At 46.8% G+C, this 20,300-nt stretch overlaps 4 protein-coding genes across 4 annotated transcripts; 2 read left to right on the top strand and 2 right to left on the bottom strand.

Annotated features, from left to right (window-relative positions):
- Nucleotides 1-697: 697 nt before the first annotated feature.
- F5891DRAFT_1216029 (uncharacterized protein) lies at nucleotides 698-2,821 on the top strand (the record flags this gene model as incomplete). Its single annotated transcript, XM_041369312.1, has 5 exons — nucleotides 698-805; nucleotides 863-1,228; nucleotides 1,292-1,706; nucleotides 1,787-1,860; nucleotides 1,958-2,821. The coding sequence occupies 5 exons, from the start codon at nucleotides 698-700 to the stop codon at nucleotides 2,819-2,821; spliced, it is 1,827 nt and encodes a 608-aa protein (XP_041217302.1).
- Nucleotides 2,822-7,247: 4,426 nt separating this feature from the next.
- On the bottom strand, nucleotides 7,248-8,682 carry F5891DRAFT_1198922 (uncharacterized protein; the record flags this gene model as incomplete). Its single annotated transcript, XM_041368692.1, has 2 exons — nucleotides 7,248-8,595; nucleotides 8,660-8,682. The coding sequence occupies 2 exons, from the start codon at nucleotides 8,680-8,682 to the stop codon at nucleotides 7,248-7,250; spliced, it is 1,371 nt and encodes a 456-aa protein (XP_041217301.1).
- A 2,224-nt stretch (nucleotides 8,683-10,906) lies between these two features.
- On the top strand, nucleotides 10,907-11,714 carry F5891DRAFT_1074504 (uncharacterized protein). The gene is made up of 2 exons (XM_041363357.1): nucleotides 10,907-11,004; nucleotides 11,063-11,714. The coding sequence occupies exon 2, from the start codon at nucleotides 11,223-11,225 to the stop codon at nucleotides 11,565-11,567; it is 345 nt and encodes a 114-aa protein (XP_041217300.1). The 5' UTR covers nucleotides 10,907-11,004; nucleotides 11,063-11,222; the 3' UTR covers nucleotides 11,568-11,714.
- Nucleotides 11,715-17,894: 6,180 nt separating this feature from the next.
- On the bottom strand, nucleotides 17,895-19,823 carry F5891DRAFT_1198920 (amidase signature domain-containing protein; the record flags this gene model as incomplete). Its single annotated transcript, XM_041368691.1, has 6 exons — nucleotides 17,895-18,133; nucleotides 18,187-18,915; nucleotides 18,969-19,334; nucleotides 19,393-19,410; nucleotides 19,470-19,659; nucleotides 19,713-19,823. The coding sequence occupies 6 exons, from the start codon at nucleotides 19,821-19,823 to the stop codon at nucleotides 17,895-17,897; spliced, it is 1,653 nt and encodes a 550-aa protein (XP_041217299.1).
- Nucleotides 19,824-20,300: the final 477 nt, after the last annotated feature.

Here is a 20,300-nt window from a genome sequence, read left to right as displayed (position 1 = left end):
GGGACACTGAAAGATAAAAAAACAATAATCAGATTGTAGTTTGACTAGTACTTACATATTGGATGTGCCAAAAAATCGCTAAATGAAATTAGATTTCAAGCTATAGGCTAGTAAATGAGAGGGAGAGGCAGGTGGGGGTGAAATAATGTGAAATAAAGTGAGAAAAAGTTGTGAATGAGTTCAAGTTCATCATCGAGGAGATGGAGTGGGAGCGTGTGAAGAAGAACTCAAGATGCTGCGCTCAGCTGGATGCAACGTGATGGGCCAGGTACTTCGGCAGGCTCCATAATCCAGCACCTTGCTAAACTAGATCTAGTTCCGATCTAGGATAGCCTAATTGAGTGGGTCTGTCAATGCCGCCGGAATGAGGTAAGATTTAGCCAGCAGATAAGGTAGGCATCTTGCGGATTCTACGAACATCACGTGATAAAGCGTGATTTTGAGTGACAAAACACAGAAAAAAGGTTAACAAATCAACGAGGAAACGAGGACACAATCTGTAATGTCAATGGACAGAAAAAGCCTTTGCGAAGATTATGATATTTGCAGAATTTGCAAAAGTGCAGTTGTTAATTAGTTAACTTGATTTCTATGGATTTCTATTTTCCTGATGTCCTAGCGGAGGTCAAAGCTCGTCGACTCCGAAATGCAAGGCTGCCGTGAAGCCGACAGGCTCGTCTGAGGGCCCCGAGTTGGCATGGTTGACAAACCACAGTGGCGAAAACATCATGCTGCAGGCCTGAATGCATGGTGGGCATCAAAGCGACAAAGAACAAGCTCGGACACTGCAAAAAATGATGAAAATGTGAGTAGTAACCAAACTTCGGAAGCTGCAACAGCTCACATCAAACTCGGCACATAGGGTCATGTTGCAGATGATGTCTGCAGTGCATCGAGCAAAGCATCCAATGGTGCAGCTTTGAGTATTGTTAGCAAGCCTTTCTCGCAAGTCCCTTTCTTGGGTGCCAAGAACACATACTATTCAATTCAAAGCCCCCTGCCAAAGCCACATCTTTACAAAGTGACCTGCGAGGACACTGAAGACGAGGAAGATTTAATTGGCATCCGGGGTGTGCGCTGGAAAGAAATGGATCAAACTGAATTTCTTCTCGAAGAGATCTTTGATGAATTACTAACAGATACTTCTCACCAGACCGACAGCGCCAATCACGATGATGTCGTTTCTGATGTTGGATTGGGAGATAACAAAACAGATGCTGAGAGTGATGTTGACTTGGATGGGAATCACGGACTCGGAGGAGATGGAAATACTTGAGACTATTCTTTCGAGCTCAGAAAGCCACCCACTGTCGAGGAAGCCAGGAAGGCATTGAATGAGCTAAGGACATTGTTGAAGCCCCCTCGACATGATCAGACAGGTTACCATGACCCGAAACTCCCCCCAATTTTACAGGAGAGGCTCAACCACATGAAAAATTTTCTCTGGCTATACACAGATGTTGGCAGTGATGGGAGGGCACATCCTGCAAATTTCGTAGGTGGTCATTGGGGTAAAGCAGCTGACCGTGCAGCCTGCAATGCTCAAGCAGGGAAAAGAGGTCAACTTTACCTCTCGCGTTGTCTACGAAGTTGGTTGAAGGCATACATCAAGGATCGAAATGCACTGCCTCATCGTGCACCCCGACATTCAGAATCTCGCATCAATGATGAATCCTTTGCTGCGGATTTAAAGCTCCACCTTCAAAGTGTAGGGAAATTTGTGCATTCGCAGGACCTGGTGGATTACCTTAATGTTCCGGAGAACCAGACACATTTTGGTATGCAGAAAGGAATCTCCCTCAAAACGGCACAGCAATGGATAGGGCGGCTCGGCTATCGATGGAAGATGGAACCAAAGGGGTAATATTCTGATGGACATGAACGTGATGACATCATTCACTATCGTCAAAATGTGTTCCTACCTGCATGGAACCACTACCACACACGAATGTGCCAGTGGACAGACAAGAATATCTCTACAGCAGTACAAGACTTGACAGAGTCTTCATCTTCAACCGGCCGTCGAGTTGTGCACTGGTTTCATGACGAGTCGATGTTTTATGCACATGATCGGAGAAAGCAGCGCTGGGTCCACATTAACGAGAGTGCTGTACCACTTCCAAAAGGAGAGGGTGCTTCTTTGATGGTTGCCGATTTTGTTTCTGCAGTTTATGGTTGGCTTCATTCCGCTGATGGAAAGGAGAGTGGACGTATTCTGTTCAGAGCAGGAAAGGCACGAGATGGATATTTCACCAACAATAATATCATCGCACACGCTGAGAAAGCTATGGATATTCTGTCAAGAGACTACCCCAATGAAGACCATGTCCTCATTTTTGACAATGCCACTACTCACCGCAAGCGTGCTGATGATGCGCTGTCCGCTCGCAAGATGCCAAAGAATCCATCAAAATCCTGGGGTGTAACACTGGCTGTAAAAGATGTGAATGGAAAACCTCTTGTGGGTGCGGATGGTAAACCAGTCAAGCAATGTATTCGGATGGCTGACACATGCTTCGCTAATGGTGATACACAGTCACTTTATTTTCCTGAGGGGCACGAAAAGGCAGGATGGTTTAAGGGAATGGTGCAGTTGCTTGTCGAGAGGGGATATGCTGACGCACCTAAGCTTAGGGCGGAGTGCAAAGACTTCAAGTGTTTGGGTGATAGGACCGATTGCTGTTGCCGTCGGCTGATGTACAGTCAACCAGGCTTCACAGTTGTCGAGTCTCGACTTGAATCTTCATGCCGAGCCACCCCATCTTGGTGGATGGATATATCACTTTGGGCTATAGCCCTAAAACTGGTATACATCCATTAGCTGAATTATCCATATCCAAAAGGATGTATCCCTTGGTGGATCCCAAATGCTATCATACACAGCCGCATTTTTCGCATTTTTGAAACTCAGCTCCAGGATATATTCCATGTGTGGTAATTCACAAAACATACCCATTTTGGTAGCCTGCAGCCTTCTACATTATTCCCACACTCCGCATTTTTTGTATTTTTAGCTATACTGTGCCTACATCAGTTAAAAATAGATTGCTTCTCATATTAGGGCCTCCCCACATTATCCCCACACCGCATTTTTAGCCACCTACTGTGGGAATTTCCCCACTATTCCAAAAACATCACTCATTTTGGGAATCTCCACAATATCAATTATTCCCACACCCTCCCCACCTCACTGCAGCTTCACCACCACACCACAATAGGTCCCTGTGCATATATAAGTAGTAGTTTAGTATATATATGTATAATATAATATAATAGACTGCTTTTTTGTTTGTTTATGTGACTGCTCCTCCTCTAGGGGCAATTCAACATAGGGGAGGATATAGAACACTTTCGCATTTTTGCCCCTTTGGTGGGGAAGTGTTCTATGACATTCAGAACATGTTTATGAGCATATATGAGTAGATTCCCATCTTTATTTTACCCCCTGAAGTGTCCTACATCAATAGATATAGCACATATGCAAGAAAACACAGAATATGTTCCCATTCAATTATTTCTAGGTGAACAGACTTGTAAAAATAATTCCCAGCATCTTTTCAACAATAGGAACAATGTATCAGGAGCACAGGACCATAGGACAATATCCTGCTGCATGGTGTGACCTCCCTCTCCTGGTGGTTTACCCCCTGTGAATTTTTTTCCTGTAGGACCGGACCTCAATTGAGGTAGGGGGTCTATTACTATGTATATTTGGAGTAGATTTATCATATAGCTGGCCCAGGACACACATAGGATCTTGCTATAGAAACAAAAACATGAAAAATCACACTTTTGACATTTTTGACATTTTTCAGTATCTTACTCTTGCATAGATGATCTAGCCTGTTCATGTATCATTAGAATAGCATATATACTTGCTTTTTATGACAAGGATCAGCCCTACATAGGGCGCAAATTTGAGATCTAATGTAAAGAGGGTATTTTGACTGATAAGGAGCCCATATTGTCAAAACATCGAAATTTAATAATCAGATACTGAAAAATGTCAAAAATGTCAAAAGTGTGATTTTTCATGTTTTTGTTTCTATAGCAAGATCCTATGTGTGTCCTGGGCCAGCTATATGATAAATCTACTCCAAATATACATAGTAATAGACCCCCTACCTCAATTGAGGTCCGGTCCTACAGGAAAAAAATTCACAGGGGGTAAACCACCAGGAGAGGGAGGTCACACCATGCAGCAGGATATTGTCCTATGGTCCTGTGCTCCTGATACATTGTTCCTATTGTTGAAAAGATGCTGGGAATTATTTTTACAAGTCTGTTCACCTAGAAATAATTGAATGGGAACATATTCTGTGTTTTCTTGCATATGTGCTATATCTATTGATGTAGGACACTTCAGGGGGTAAAATAAAGATGGGAATCTACTCATATATGCTCATAAACATGTTCTGAATGTCATAGAACACTTCCCCACCAAAGGGGCAAAAATGCGAAAGTGTTCTATATCCTCCCCTATGTTGAATTGCCCCTAGAGGAGGAGCAGTCACATAAACAAACAAAAAAGCAGTCTATTATATTATATTATACATATATATACTAAACTACTACTTATATATGCACAGGGACCTATTGTGGTGTGGTGGTGAAGCTGCAGTGAGGTGGGGAGGGTGTGGGAATAATTGATATTGTGGAGATTCCCAAAATGAGTGATGTTTTTGGAATAGTGGGGAAATTCCCACAGTAGGTGGCTAAAAATGCGGTGTGGGGATAATGTGGGGAGGCCCTAATATGAGAAGCAATCTATTTTTAACTGATGTAGGCACAGTATAGCTAAAAATACAAAAAATGCGGAGTGTGGGAATAATGTAGAAGGCTGCAGGCTACCAAAATGGGTATGTTTTGTGAATTACCACACATGGAATATATCCTGGAGCTGAGTTTCAAAAATGCGAAAAATGCGGCTGTGTATGATAGCATTTGGGATCCACCAAGGGATACATCTATTTGGATCATGGATAATTAGACTGAATGATGTATCACAGTTTTAGGGCTATAGTCCAGTTTGGATGTATCATTCTAGCTATATGGCCTTGCCGAGCGCGGGGATTTGATGTAATCTTTTTGCCGAAATTCCACTGCGAATTGAACTTTATTGAGCAGTGTTGGGGCTTCGCGAAGCATCTTTATCGAATGAAGGATCAGTCATCATCAGAGGCCGTTCTGGAGCATAATGTGATTACATCACTTGATGATGCTGTGCCAATGCCATCTATGCGGCGGTGAGTTTTCATGTAATCGGACTATTAAATCTTGATTAATTCTCACGCAGCTTCACAAACAGATCCCTTCGGTTCATTGATGCCTATCAGAAGGGATTGAACGGAGTCCAAGCAGCGTGGGCAATCAAAAAGTACCGTGGCCATCACGTTCTTCCAGAGTCCATCATGCGAGAGTTTGATCAAGTCTCCATTTAAGTTTTTTAGCATATTTTCATTGGTATATATCTCACATAAAGTGTTTTAATGTCTGCATTTGTATATGCACACTCTACAGTACTACCTACTCACTTATCCTCCTCGCCATTCGCTCGACATCTACCTTACTTTACTTATCCTCTTCGGCATCCACTCGGCGTAGTTAGCATTGACATGTCACACTCATGTCACATCATGTGATGTTCGTAGAATCCGCAAGACGCCTACCTTATATTGAACGAGCTCACGCCCGTTGTGCCTTCGGCACAAATCGAAGGAGCGCTACGCGCTCCTTCAGGGGAGAAAAATGAGTGTTGTTCCTTCGTCACAGGAAGCCAAGGAGGGCTATGCCCTCCTTTGGCTTCCTGGCCTCAGGCTGCATCCTAATAAATTGTGCATTTTGAATGATTTTGAAATATATTTATGAGCAGCTTTTCAAAGAACTCAAAAGTACAATAGTACATAAGATCAGTCAGTGCTATGTTCTTTGAGCAGGATTTTGACCAATGTAAAAAATACAAAATATGTAACAGTATCATTGAATGTATTTGTTTTCCCATTTTCCCCTGCCTCCCATCTAGGGATCAGCAGGGGTATGGGAAACTTGAGGGTAGGGGTAGGGGTTTGGATCTGAAGACCCCTGTACCCCTGGAAATATATCCCCAAATTGATTACCATAGGAGTGATGGATAAGTATAAAATTTTGAAGTTGTACATTTGCCTTCAAATGGTAATATATGTGATTGGAAAAAGTGTTACCATGGGGTATACCCATGCTAATCCCTACTCCCTGCTCCCTGCTCCCATCTCCCTACTCCCATCTCCCTACTCCCGTCTCCCGTCTCCCGTCTCCCATCTCCCGTCTCCCGTCTCCCGTCTCCCGTCTCCTGTCTCCTGTCTCCCGTCTCCCGTCTCCCGTCTCCCGTCTCCAGTCTCCCGTCTCCCGTCTCCCGTCTCCCGTCTCCCGTCTCCCGTCTCCCGTCTCCCGTCTCCCGTCTCCCGTCTCCCGTCTCCCGTCTCCCGTCTCCCGTCTCCCGTCTCCCGTCTCCCGTCTCCCGTCTCCCGTCTCCCGTCTCCCGTCTCCCGTCTCCCGTCTCCCGTCTCCCGTCTCCCATCTTCCCGATCTCTCTGTTTCCCATCTCCTGTCCTCCTGATCTCTCTGTTTCCCATCTTCCATCCTCCCGATCTCCCTGTTTCCCTGTTTCCCATTTTCCCATCCTCCCCATCTTCTGTTCTCCTATCTCCTCCCATTCTCCCTGTTTCCCATTCCCAATTTTCCTGCCTCCTCACTATCTCCTGTTCTCCAGTTGTCGAGTCTCTACTTTCTCTATTTTTTATTTATTTTTTCACAACCTTTTCTCATTCATTTCCTGTCACCACATATATTTGTTGTCCCCCTGTCTGCAAAATTATATCATGTTGTTCCATTTTCAATTTTATTATTTACTGTATGCATGTAACATAAACAATTACATTACAATAAGGAAAATACTTGTGTGCGCTGCTCTAATGGGCAAGTGAGTCGGCGCTCGAAAGCCACGCGAGAAAACCACGCGAGATTTCCAAAAACAGGTTTAAGCAAGCTTAGCGAAATACTCGAAATACGCGAAAGCCACGCGAGCGCCCGAGCGTTTCCGAAACCGTCGTACTTTACTTCTTAGACGAGCTCACGCCCGTTGTGCCTTCGGCACAAATCGAAGGAGCGCTACGCGCTCCTTCAGGGGAGGAAAATGAGTGTTGTTCCTTCATCACAGGAAGCCAAGGAGGGCTACACCCTCCTTTGGCTTCCTGGCCTCAGGCTGCATCCTAATAAAGATTACGTAGAGAGGAGTTGGAGAGCCTTTCGGATGCAAAGTGCTTGGCATGACAGTTACGACACTCTACATTAAGAGGACCAAGAGTGTTGCGGTCAATTGGTTCACTGTAAGGTCGGGCTCCATCAGGAATATGAACCACCTGATTGACATGCTGGTCATCCTCTGCCTCACGCTGCTGGCGGCGTTCCTGCTGCTGGGTTCTTATTCTTTCTTCATCGTCAACATGCTGCTCCTGAGATGCTGGATCATCATATTCACGGAAAGCCTCTTCAAGACGCTCATCCTGTTCACGTATCCTTTGTTCCCGCCGGCGTTGAGCCTCCTCTTCCTCCTGATGTACTCGCTGAGCATCCTGCAGTTCTCTATTGTGCTGGTCCTCTTGTTGTTGAGCTGCTCGGAGACGATCCTGATCCTGTCTGTTGTGAAGCTCCTCCTCCTGCTGCTGCAATTGAGCCTGTCTCTGGATTCTCTCAACTTCTTGTTGCTGCAATCTCTGAATCCTCTCAGCTTCTTGCTGCTGCAGGTGGAGAGCCTCCTGCTGCTGCAATTGAGCCTGTCTACGGACCCTCTCAGCCTCTTGTTGCTGTAATTGCAGCTGCACTTGATTTCGACGGAATTCCTCCTGTGCTTGCCTTTGAAGCAAGTCATTTCTAATGCGCTCATGTTCCCTTTGCTCTGCATTAATATGATCTTGAAACTGAATATTGAACTGATGATAATCAGGTTCAGGTAATGCAGGTCTAGGTGGAGCATGATTAGGCACAAAGTAGCGGAGTGGATCATCAAAGTTGTGAGGACCAACAGCGCCCTCATAATGAATAGGGCCATATGCAGGAGGAGCAGGAGGAGCAGGCTGAATGTGCTGGTTAGGAATCGGAAGCATCTGTGGAGGCTGCATGAGTTCTGCCTGTGCCTGCTGTCTTATCTCCTCTCTGTCCTGTTGCCGACGAATATTACGTCGACGGCGTCTATCATTATGAGCTGCATTCATTTGCTCATTCAAGCGTGCATTATAATCCACTGGAGGATGTCGATGAGCACGCTCCACATGCGCAATTGCATTTCGTGGCAAGCCAGGATACTGCTCGACTGGTAGTGGTTGATATCGAAAGTAGGGAGGAGGTTGCTCCACAAAAGGTTGTGGAACAGGCCCTGCTTGGGGCTCATTAGCCGGCACAAAATTAGGCTGAGGTACAGGATGCGGAGGCCTATTTTGATTATCATGGGCAGCATGGCGACGATTGCGCCTTGTAGGAGATGTCATCTGAAGTCGATTGAGTCTGTCGCGTTCACATTGTGAGTGACGGTCGCGTTCGGGGGTTATTTGATCTTGATTGCTAAATAGTACGTGCAGACATTAGCATCATGCACCTTATGCATAGCAATATCTCAGCAACTCACAGAATAGGTATATATCCATCCATGGTTGTTAAATTCAAACGGTTGTTTATCAAATGCAAATTTTGCCTGAATTCATCAATAAGTCATTTCTATCATCATTGATAAGAAATGAAACCCACAAAAAGTGTATATATCACACTTGATTAAACTTGGCTGCAGGGGAAGGCAATTTAGCTCAAGAACGCTATTCAAAAGCAGCAGCCAAGTTGTGTAATGATTTGTGTAACCAAAAGTGTAATCAAATTTCTATTATTGCTTTTGTTATTCTCGATGCCTTTCCCCCATGAGAGGAAAAGTCAGTTGTTTGTCCGTGTTGTACACGCAGCGCAGTAAGCGTGAGGATCACTGTCCACTATATCGCGTTTGGCAGTATTTTCGGACTTTCACACAATTTGTTCGTTTACACTCTTCTTACTTAGTCTTAAATTAGTCTTAATGTTAGTCTTAGTCTTAGTCTTAGCGAGCGCACGCGAGAAAACCACACGAGATTCCAAAAACAGGTTTAAGCGAGGTAAGCGAAAGCCATGTGGCTCTAAGCGTATCTACGCGGCGTAAGCGCAAACCACGCGAGCGCGCGAACGTTTCCGAAACCTTTCTCCCTTTCTTCTTAAGACGAGCTCACGCCCGTTGTGCCTTCGGCACAAATCGAAGGAGCGCTACGCGCTCCTTCAGGGGAGAAAAATGAGTGTTGTTCCTTCGTCACAGGAAGCCAAGGAGGGCTACGCCCTCCTTTGGCTTCCTGGCCTCAGGCTGCATCCTAATAAATTGTGCATTTTGAATGATTTTGAAATATATTTATGAGCAGCTTTTCAAAAAAACTCAAAGTACAATCTATCACACCACATAAAAGTACATAGTACTACATACAATCAGTCAGTGCTATGTTCTTTGAGCAGGATTTTGACCAATATAAAAATACAAAATATGTAACAGTATCATTGAATGTATTTGTTTTCCCATTTTTCCCTGCTTCCCATCTAGGGATCAGCAGGGGTATGGGAAACCCTTGAGGGTAGGGGTAGGGGTTTGGATCTGAAGACCCCTGTACCCCTGGGAATATACCTCCAAATTGATTACCATAGGAGTGATGGATCAGTATAAAATTTTGAAGTTGTACATGTGCCTTCAAATGGTAATATATGTGATTGGAAAAAATGTTACCATGGGGTATACCCATGCTAATCCCTACTCCCTACTCCCTACTCCCTACTTCCTACTCCTGTCTCCTGTCTCCTGTCTCCCATCTCCTGTCTCCCATCTCCCGTCTCCTGTCTCCCGTCTCCTGTCTCCCATCTCCCATCTCCCGTCTCCCGTCTCCCGTCTCTGTTCTCTCAGTCTCCCATCTCCTGTCTCCTGTTCTCCCATTTCCCCATTTTCCTGTCATCACATTCTCTGGTTTTTGAGTCTACATTGTCTTTGTCTCCTTTTTTTATTTGAATCTTATCTCCTGTCACCACATTTGTTATCTCCCTGTATGTAATTGTATCATATGTTGTTCCATTTATGTACATATACAGTCACTACTAATAATTGCAGTAGGCAAAACACTCAAATCCTGTTGTCCCCCTGCTCAAACACATTATTTAATGCCATGTACACATACAGTTACCAATGTTGTTGCGCAACATTCCCAATGGGTGACGTTGTTTGAGTCGCCGCTCGAAATATACATGAAAACCATGCGAGTTTCCAAATAGAAGTTCAAGCGAGGTAAGCGAAAACCATGTGGCCTTAGGCGAATCTAAGTGTATCTCACATCGGGGTGAACGATATTTAAAAGAGGTTTATATGTTGTACAAAATGTGAAAACAATATTTGATATTTAAACTAACATAAAGATGGGTGCACTACTTCAAATTTTGGTGGTGTTTTGTGTGTCATCCAAAATATCAAATATTCACAACCATATTCCCACAGACAATATGTCAACAAATTACCTTGCGAAGCAAGGTCAGGTTCACATGGATCATTTTATGTGATTTCCAAATAATAGTAAATACAGTGACGCCATACAACGTGATACGATGATGCGAACTTATCACCTACCTCCGATTTCCCTTCCAATACTTGTCGTTTTCTGAATAACAAAGTAATAACTTAGACCGTGCAACTCCCTCGCGCCCAGAGCTCCGCCCACAGGGCGAAGCTAGCGCGCTTCCCTTCCAATATTCGTCGTTTTCGGACAACTCCCTTTTTTGTTAATATGTTGGTAATAATGTGATGAATAAATAAAAATTAATCCTATAATTTTACGCCGCGCCCCTAAACATCGTATTTACTATCTATCTATCGAAACACCATGCAACCTAGCGTATTTGAACTGCTAAGTACCTCAGACAATCAATGTGCCTTCATTTTCAGTGAGTATAGACTGAGAATTACTGATATCGTTCTGGATCCCAGAGAGCCAAAGATTGGGAGCAACGCTGTGGAAGCAAAGAGAGCATTCTTGCGTTATCCCCCTGCATTTGTTATCATTCACCTCGACTTCTGCGATTTACCGCCATTGCACGGACTTCTGCCTCAGCACATACCAGTGTTACCTTGCGAAATTAAATTTTCCATGGGCACAGGTCCTTCTACAAGAATCACGCGGCGTCAACTCCCTGTAACACCAGCTTACGCATTTACCGACTTTAAAGCACAAGGACAGACGATTGATCACGTTTTAGTGGACATTGGAAGAACGACATGTTTTCGCCTATCTCCCTTCAATGCATACGTCGCACTATCCAGAAGTCACGGCCGAGAATGCATACGTCTTCTCAGAGACTTCGACAATGATCTATTCCTTCAACATCCAAACGAAGACCTTCGGATAGAAGATAACAGGATTGAGCGACTCGCGGAGGAAACGAAAAAGTGTTTCTCGAGGACAGACAGTCTGACAGAAAACAAGGTACCATAGTGCAGTACACTGAAAGAAACAATGTAGTAGTAGCTATATAGTGATGTCAGAAGAAATCCTGGGACGAAGCCAGACTAAACGAGCACGATAGAGCTAGAAAAAGACGGAATGTGAGCAAGGTCCACATCGGCAACGCCGACCCCTAGTATAATAAATATAATCAGATTTTCCATGTCTGCTTCAATTTAAAGTTTGATTCTTACATAAAACTTTGGAGAAAACTCGAAGTTTTGCCAAAGCTTGACATTTAAATCGAGTTTTAATGTCATGTCATCTGTAAAACTTCAAGTTTTCTCCAAAGTTTTACATGGAAATTGAACTTTAAGTTGAAGCAGACATGAAAAATCTGACTATATTTCCTATGTTTGTTGACGTATTGTCTGTGGGAATATGGTTGTGAATATTTGATATTTTGGATTACACACAAAACACCACCAAAATTTGAAGTCGTGCACCCATCTTTATGTTAGTTTAAATATTAAATATTGTCTTCACATTTTGTACAACATATAAACCTCTTTTAAATATCGTTCACCCCGATGTGTCTAAGCGTATCTAAGCGTATCTAAGCGTATCTAAACGAAAACCACATGGCGCTACGCGAAAACCACGCGAGCGCGCGAACATTTCCGAAACCTTTCTCCCTTTCTTCTTAAGATGGGCGGATGCAACGGTGGAACCGGGAATGTGCAACCATTTGTAGTATTCGACCCCCAGTTAAAATGGTCCTAAGAAGCTACACATAAAGGATATATCCTGATACATCAAGATGGACAGTGGATAACAACAGATGTGAATGTATCACAGTTTATGGCTTACAGTACTGTTTAGATGTATCATAATGACAGTATTGTTGAGAGCCGATGTGTCCGAGGGAAGTAAGGCCGAGAGAGAGAGAGCTGAGGAAGGAAAGGACGATACGGCCGAAGAATAGAGCACATCGAGTGCGAGCGTCTCCAAACGGAGAACGTCGACGACGTGTCAACGTCGGCAATCTTTTCGTTCTTTAAGTATATATTTTTCATCAAAGCTATTGCTGGCAGACTCACCGTATAAGAGGACGCTGTTTTCGTCGAAACGTCTCAGATTCGAAACGAATACTGAGACGTAAGTACAAGTCCCACTGTAACGTTCGAGCGCAAGCGCTGACGTACATCTAGTCGTACCTTTGTTCTAGGTACAAACAATTGTTAATAGAGATTCGAAACGAATACTGAGACTCGTACCTTTGTTCTAGCGTGTCGTAAAACCTCCCGCGTGTATCGTTCCTCCACAGGTTATGAGCCCTGTCTCCTCCATGGACTTGTCGACTCCCAGCACCAATTCAAACCTTTTTAACATCCCGAAGCTCGCCGAAGATGGCTCGAACTGGATAACCTACAAGGAAAGGACGTTAACGGCTATAGGTGCACGAGGACTTACGAGATATACCGATGGACGAGCTAAAGAGCCTACGCCTTTCGTAAAGAGCTCTACGGGGGCCGTTACGAAGCCGGATGGTACAACACCTACGCAGAAAGAAATCGATGAGCTCGACGCAAAGACCGATGAGTATCAACAAAAGAACTCACTCGTAAAACAGCAAATATTTTGCACGATCACAGATCGGCTGCTGTTACGTGTCCAAAAGTTAGCATCCGCGTCCGAAATCTGGAAGGAAATATGCCACATACATGAAGGCAAAACCGAACTCGTCCAGATAGATCTGAGACGGAGGCTCCAGGAGACGAGGTGCGAAGAAGGTGGTGACGTCAAGGCTCATTTTTCAGAGCTTTTGCGCCTGAGGGAGTCGTTAGCTGGAATGGGGGTAGCCGTCATTGATACGGACTTTCATGCCATCATCCTAGGGTCCTTACCTGAATCCTACCGGCCGCTACTGTCGTCGATGAACGCAGCGGCCAAGATAACGAAAACTCCCCTCTCGCCCTACGAACTCATCACCATCATCACAGAGGAATACGAGCACCGGTTACTCACCGAACGACGTCCCAACAAACGCGGGACCAACAGTGCGCTCTCCGCGAGAACAAATGCAGGGAGGAGCACAAGCTCGCAGAGCTCGGCTCCAAAATCCAACCCCGACGCAGTCTGTACGAACTGCGATCGTAAGGGCCACTGGAAGAGTGACTGTTGGCGAAAAGGTGGAGGAAAAGAAGGTCAGGGGCCGAATCAACGGCAGAGACAAGGAGGACGCACCCAAAAACAAAGTGCCAATGTAGCCAAAGAGCCGGAGCCAAAGGACAACTACGCTTTCGCTACGTCAGACCTCGCAGTCATAGCAAAATCGATGGACGTACCTCCAGAGCGCCGAGGAGCAATAGTAGACTCCGGCGCGACCTCTCATTTCTGCCCGGATAGGGCAAAATTTGTATCCTTCGTTGAGATCGCCCCGCAGAAGATATACACTGCGAATGGAGCTACTGTCAATGCGACAGGACGAGGAGACGTGAGGATGGACTTACCGTTGGGCTCGAAACGAACGACCGTGACGCTAAAAGACGTCCTATATGCCCCCTCCATGGCATTTACCCTTATCTCCACCAATAAGATCGCCTCCGCCGGTTTGGCCGTGCTGTTCGAAGGAGGAATGTGCAGGATACTGTCTGCTCCCCCCGAACGAAGGACGATCGCAGAAATACCCCAAGTCCAGGGACTTTACGCTGTAACGTCCGACCGTAAGCATCGTGCCAACGTCGCCAGGACAAAGCTTACCATCAATGATGTCCATCGTGCCCTAGGGCACGTATCACATGCGGCCCTTCTTGACGCAGTCAAGAAGGGCCTAATCCTGGGCATAGACATAGATCCGGCGCCCGCCATCCAGTTCTGTGAAGTCTGCGTGAAAGCTAAGTCAGCTCAGCAGTCCTTCCCAAGAGAAACGAAGATGCGCGCACTTACATACGGAGAACTAGTCCATACGGACCTCTGGGGACCGGCGCAGACGACGAGTTTGGGAGGCTGTAAATATTATGTCAGTTTCACGGACGACTTTAGCCGGCAGACGCGACTCGAGTTCCTCAAACAAAAGAGTGACGCACTTACCGCGTTCAAGTCCTATGAGGCATGGGTGGCCCGTCAATCACCAGGTGTGCGCGTGCGCAAAATCCGTTCGGACAGAGGAGGAGAGTATCTGAGCGCCGAGTTCGATCAATACTTGCGTCAGCAAGGTATAGAGCGGCAGCTAACAGTGCACGACTCACCCCAACAGAATGGTGTCGCCGAACGACTCAACCGGACACTCGTCGAGCATGCGAGAGCAATGCTCCTAGGCAGAGATATGCCAAAGTACCTGTGGGCCGAGGCCGTTAGTTACGCCACTTGGCTCAAGAATCGCCTACCTTCAAGGGCGATCCCAGGTAGCACGCCCTACGAGTTGGTGCGCAAGTCCAAGCCGGACTTGTCGCAGGCCCATGAATTTGGGGCCAGGGTCTTCGTCCATATGCTGGAGGCTGGTAAGCTGGAGGCGAGGGCGGAGGAGGCAGTTTTTGTGGGGGTAGACGCTGAAAGTAAAGGATACCGGGTGTATTGGCCCGGCAGACGGCGTGTCTCGGTGGAGAGGAATGTGACCTTCACGCCGATCCTGGCAGCCGATGGTATGCCGGACGAGGGGGAGTCTGCTGTAGTCAACGAACATAACAGCGGCAAGGGTAATAATAACTCACCTAGTAGCGTCCAGCCCATCACCATGCCACAGCAACCTCAACCTTCTACTCCTCAGCAACCTCAACCGTCTACTGCCCAGCAACCTCAACCATCTACTCCTGAAGCGAGGTCGACGAGGGTAAGACCACCCCCAGGGTACTATGCGGCGCTGAATGAGGGCCAAACGGCAGCCCTAACCATGGAAAGCCTGTTGGAAGCGTCAGAACTCGACCTCTTGGATGAAGAGGCGCATATTCACCTAGCATTGGCCGCCGTCCAACCAGAACCGACCCTCCAACAAGCCTTGAAGGGCCCAGACGCTGCAGAGTGGCAAGAAGCCATCAATTACGAAGTCAGTCAACTCGAGAAGCTAGGTACGTGGGAAATCGTAGATGCACCTCGAGGCGTAAACCTTATCCCATGCCATTACGTCCTGGCCACAAAGCGCGGGCCGGACGGCGAGAAGCTGAAGCTTCGCGCGCGCCTAGTTGCAAATGGGCAGCGCCAGAAGTACGGGGTCGATTTCTTCGAAACCTTCGCCCCCACGGCCAATATGAGCACAATACGTGCAGTCCTAACGATGGCTGCTCAGCACGACTGGGAAATACACCAAGTCGATATTAAAAGTGCGTACCTATATGCGAGTCTGCAGGAGGACATATATATGCGAGCGCCCCCTGGATACTTGAAGGATGGTCAGGAAGGGAAGGTACTGAAGCTGAAAAGAAGCTTACCTGGACTCAAACAAGCAGGATATGAGTGGGCGCAGGAGCTAGCTGGAGCCTTCAATGAAATGGGCTTCAGCAGGTCAAAAGTAGATCAAGCCGTTTTCTACAAACGCACCTCGCGCGAACACGTCGTCATCACCGTCTCTGTCGACGACATGGCCGTCACCGCCAACCATATATCCCATATCCATCGGTTTAAGTCCGAGCTGCGCGCGCACTTCGAGATTAGCGACCTAGGGGAGTTGAGCTGGTTATTGGGGCTGAAGGTGACGAGGGACCGCGTAGCACGCACCTTGACACTTTCACAGAAGGCATACGTCGAGACGATCCTCAAAAGGTTCCACCTGGAGGACGCGAAGGTCCTGCACACGCCCATGGAACCAGGTACTGTCCTTTCCATAGATCAGTCCCCTGCAACACACGCCGAACTCCAAGCTATGCGAGACATACCATATCAACGCGCGATCGGTTCGTTAATGTACGCAGCTACGAGTACCCGGCCAGATATCGCTTTTGCGGTGGCAACACTGTCGCAATTTATGAGGAATCCGGGGAGACCCCATTGGGAGGCCACCAAACGCGCCCTGCGGTACCTGAAAGGCACCGCAGACTATGAGCTGACGTTGGGATCCAGCGAGGGAGGAATTGAGGCGTTTGTCGATGCCGATTGGGCATCGCAGCCACATAGGCACTCCATGAGCGGGTACATCGTACTGCTCCATGGAGGCCCCGTTTCGTGGAGCGCGCGCAAACAGCCTATCATAGCCCTGTCAACAGCTGAAGCTGAGTACATAGCGTTGACCAGCGTGGCAAGGGAAGTACTTTACCTGCAACTCCTCATCCGCGAGCTCTACGACGTCCAAGACCTCCCCACACCCATCTTCTGCGACAACCAAGCTGCTATAGCGTTAGTCTCGACGGGAAAATTCCAATCGCGCACCAAGCACATAGACCTGCGATACCACTTCGTACGCGGCCACGTGAAGGACGGTACCTTCAAGATAATCTACTGCCCCAGTGACGACAATGTCGCGGACGCGTTCACGAAGCCATTGGCACGTCCCCGACTCCAGAGGTTGAGGACATTGATGTGTTTGGATAACGCTCGAGGGGGAGTGTTGAGAGCCGATGTGTCCGAGGGAAGTAAGGCCGAGAGAGAGAGAGCTGAGGAAGGAAAGGACGATACGGCCGAAGAATAGAGCACATCGAGTGCGAGCGTCTCCAAACGGAGAACGTCGACGACGTGTCAACGTCGGCAATCTTTTCGTTCTTTAAGTATATATTTTTCATCAAAGCTATTGCTGGCAGACTCACCGTATAAGAGGACGCTGTTTTCGTCGAAACGTCTCAGATTCGAAACGAATACTGAGACGTAAGTACAAGTCCCACTGTAACGTTCGAGCGCAAGCGCTGACGTACATCTAGTCGTACCTTTGTTCTAGGTACAAACAATTGTTAATAGAGATTCGAAACGAATACTGAGACTCGTACCTTTGTTCTAGCGTGTCGTAAAACCTCCCGCGTGTATCGTTCCTCCACAAGTATGGCCTGACCCGGAGACATACTTATATGAACTTGGTAAAAACCATTACTGGCAGATGTAGTATGACGTCAACACAATGCAATCACAATGTGCAATGAGATCACAGTGAAAGTGATGCGATGTGCGACAAAAAGGACGACGAGAGCCATGCAAGTGACGCAAACAATGTGCAGCACAACACGAACGACGATGCGAAACGATGCGAGAACGATGCAAACGATGCAAAAACGATGCGAGGACAATGCACAATACAACGAAGACGATGCAATACAATACGTCTTGGTCGGAAATCTCAGACCTCATCATTTTTCGTATTGTGTAATTGTAGAATTATCATATTCCACCCGACCTCATCATGTTGGGTTTTCACTGGGCATCAGTATTGTATGGCAGTGAATAATGTTAAAGCCACGTTCACAGCTGGGACATAATGTCCGTTAATTGGGTTCTAGGAATCGCATCTTCGTAGGCCTTTCTCTGAAGTCTCACATGGGTAGCCTGCTCAAATGCATACGCATAGCCGATGAGCTTGAACTCGCTATACGCGGTTCCCATAAAAACAATTCCAAAAGGAAGTCCCGGGGCTTGCGTATAGATTGACGGTGGCGTCACAGGAAGTAACTCGACGTCATCTGGCTGGAATCCGAGGGGCACTAAATATTAGATGAATTTGAGTAGGATTAAGATCACAGTAAGAAGTACCAACCTGATATCAACGGATACCCTGCGATTGCCGTGGGTGTCGATGCATTTTCGGTTGGTAGAATTATAGCATCGAGATTGAACTGGGCCAGAGTGGCATCAATTCCTCTCGTGCGTCCCAAGTCGAATTCTTCGGCTAGTGCCGAAAAGTAGGCGTCATCAACTTGAGAGGCTTCCGATTGCTTGAATCTAGATATCCTGGCTAAAAGCATATCGCGTATGAGATTTGAGCCGACATACTGCGATTGATCATTGTAAAATGGTGGTGGAAAATTTAGGTCCGCACGTTTCTCGCTGAATTCTATCAATGCAGCGAGAGTCTTGACGCCTGTCGGAACGTCGACAAGTTCTGATAGGTATTTGTTAAGATCAACTTTGAAGTCCACGTCCAGTACCCGCTTCTCCGCCTTCGATGTCAGTAGTTCTTCTGTATCCGGGAAATCCGCAGGATCAACGATTTCCGCGCCCAAAGCTCGAAAGACGTCAAGAGCTGAGTTGAAGGTCTCCTGGATGACCTTGGTATTACGGATGAAAGAACGAGGCACTCCAAGACGAGCACCTTTGAGGGCGTTTTTGTCAAGCGCCTTCATGTAGTCTGGGACTAGTCCGGGCTGACGTAAAGTAACTTCATCTCGAGGATCAGGCCCGGCCATGAAATTCAACAATAGCGCGGCGTCAGTGACAGAACGACACATTGGGCCAAGAGTATCTTGATGAGATGAGATAGGTATTACTGGCGTTCATAATCAGTCAGGGAATCAGGAAGGCCACCACTGAAAACTTTACCGCCTGAGCGAGATACCAGCCCGACGGTGGGCTTGATGCCCACAACATTGTTCCTGCTACTTGGAGAGACAATAGAGCCATGAGTTTCTGAGCCAAGCGAACCAGCTGCGAGACCAATGGCCATCGCAACGCCACTTCCGGAGCTCGAAGAAGACGGATGTGCATTCGGGTAGTAGGGGGAAAAGGTTTGTCCCCCACGCTCCGACAAGCCATTGGGAACTTGTCCCTTCATACGCCCCCACTCACCCCTCATACCGGACCACTCTGAGAGGTTTGATTTTCCTATAAATATAGCCCCAGCTTCACGTAATTGTGCAGCAGCAAATGCATCTCGAGGAACGACAGAACCCAGCAGTGCGTAGGAACCTAGGATACCCCCAAAAGCTGTGATCTACAAAATGGCAGGCAGAAGTACAGAATCTACCTGCAGTCGTGTTCATTCCTTATTCGAATATCGACTTATTAGTACTGCATGTACACATATAACGCAGAGAATCTCACCTTCTTCGTGCAGCGTAGCAATGTTATCTTTCAACAATAATGGTATTCCGTGCAATGGCCCGCGGCCACCTTTGTCTTTCCGTTCATCGTCAAGGGCCGCAGCTTGTGATAAGGCTATTGGATTAGTCTCGATGACCGCATGTAATGCAGGACCCTTCAAGTTTACTTCCTCGATTCTGTTCAAGTAGGCCTGCGATTGATTAGACGCTGCATCGGATACGTACTGGAGCAGTAAGAGTCTACCTTGACAAGTTGAACACTAGTGAAGTGTCCTTTGACTAGACCATCTTGAAGTTCCACGATTGAAGCCTCGTAAAGATCAGGCAAAGCTACACAGGACGCCTCGAAACTCATCAGATTCGAGTGGAGGAAAGATAAGAGCCAGACCTACTAGGTTCGCTGTTTTGGGGAAATGGCCAAAGATAACTTAGGTAGTCACATCCACGGACACCCGACAGTCATGATAATCCAAATATGAATCCTGGGTAAAGGAATGACTGTCTTTTCGGTTGTCACGGGTCCTTGAGTTGAGAGGATCGTGAGAACAGGCATCTAAGCTGCGACATCGATGAGTCTCCACAGTGCGCTGTTATAGAGCCTGGACACAGGCCAACTCGTTGCTGGTTTATTCAAAATTATGACGATTATCCTGGCGTACTAGCACTTCGATTCTCGGAAGCTGGCCGCGGTGATGACACAGTGCCTTCAGGTGTGGGATGTCCAAGTGAATGTCATTCCGCTCATGGGACCTGGCTAGGGGGACATCTGCGCTGGTTTCCTGGATAATAAAAGACAAATCTATCGTAACTGCATTCAGTTTCATGAATAATG

Source organism: Suillus fuscotomentosus (genome assembly GCF_016647785.1).
Source record: "Suillus fuscotomentosus strain FC203 chromosome Unknown F5891scaffold_169, whole genome shotgun sequence".
Taxonomy (NCBI): domain Eukaryota; kingdom Fungi; phylum Basidiomycota; class Agaricomycetes; order Boletales; family Suillaceae; genus Suillus; species Suillus fuscotomentosus.
Note: the sequence above shows the minus strand (reverse complement) of the source record. Positions and strands in the feature narration are given on the sequence as shown.

Excerpts from the sequence above, each read along its gene's own strand:
- F5891DRAFT_1074504 (XM_041363357.1), top strand. The coding sequence starts at position 11,223 with ATGGGCACAGGTCCTTCTACAAGAATCACGCGGCGTCAACTCCCTGTA.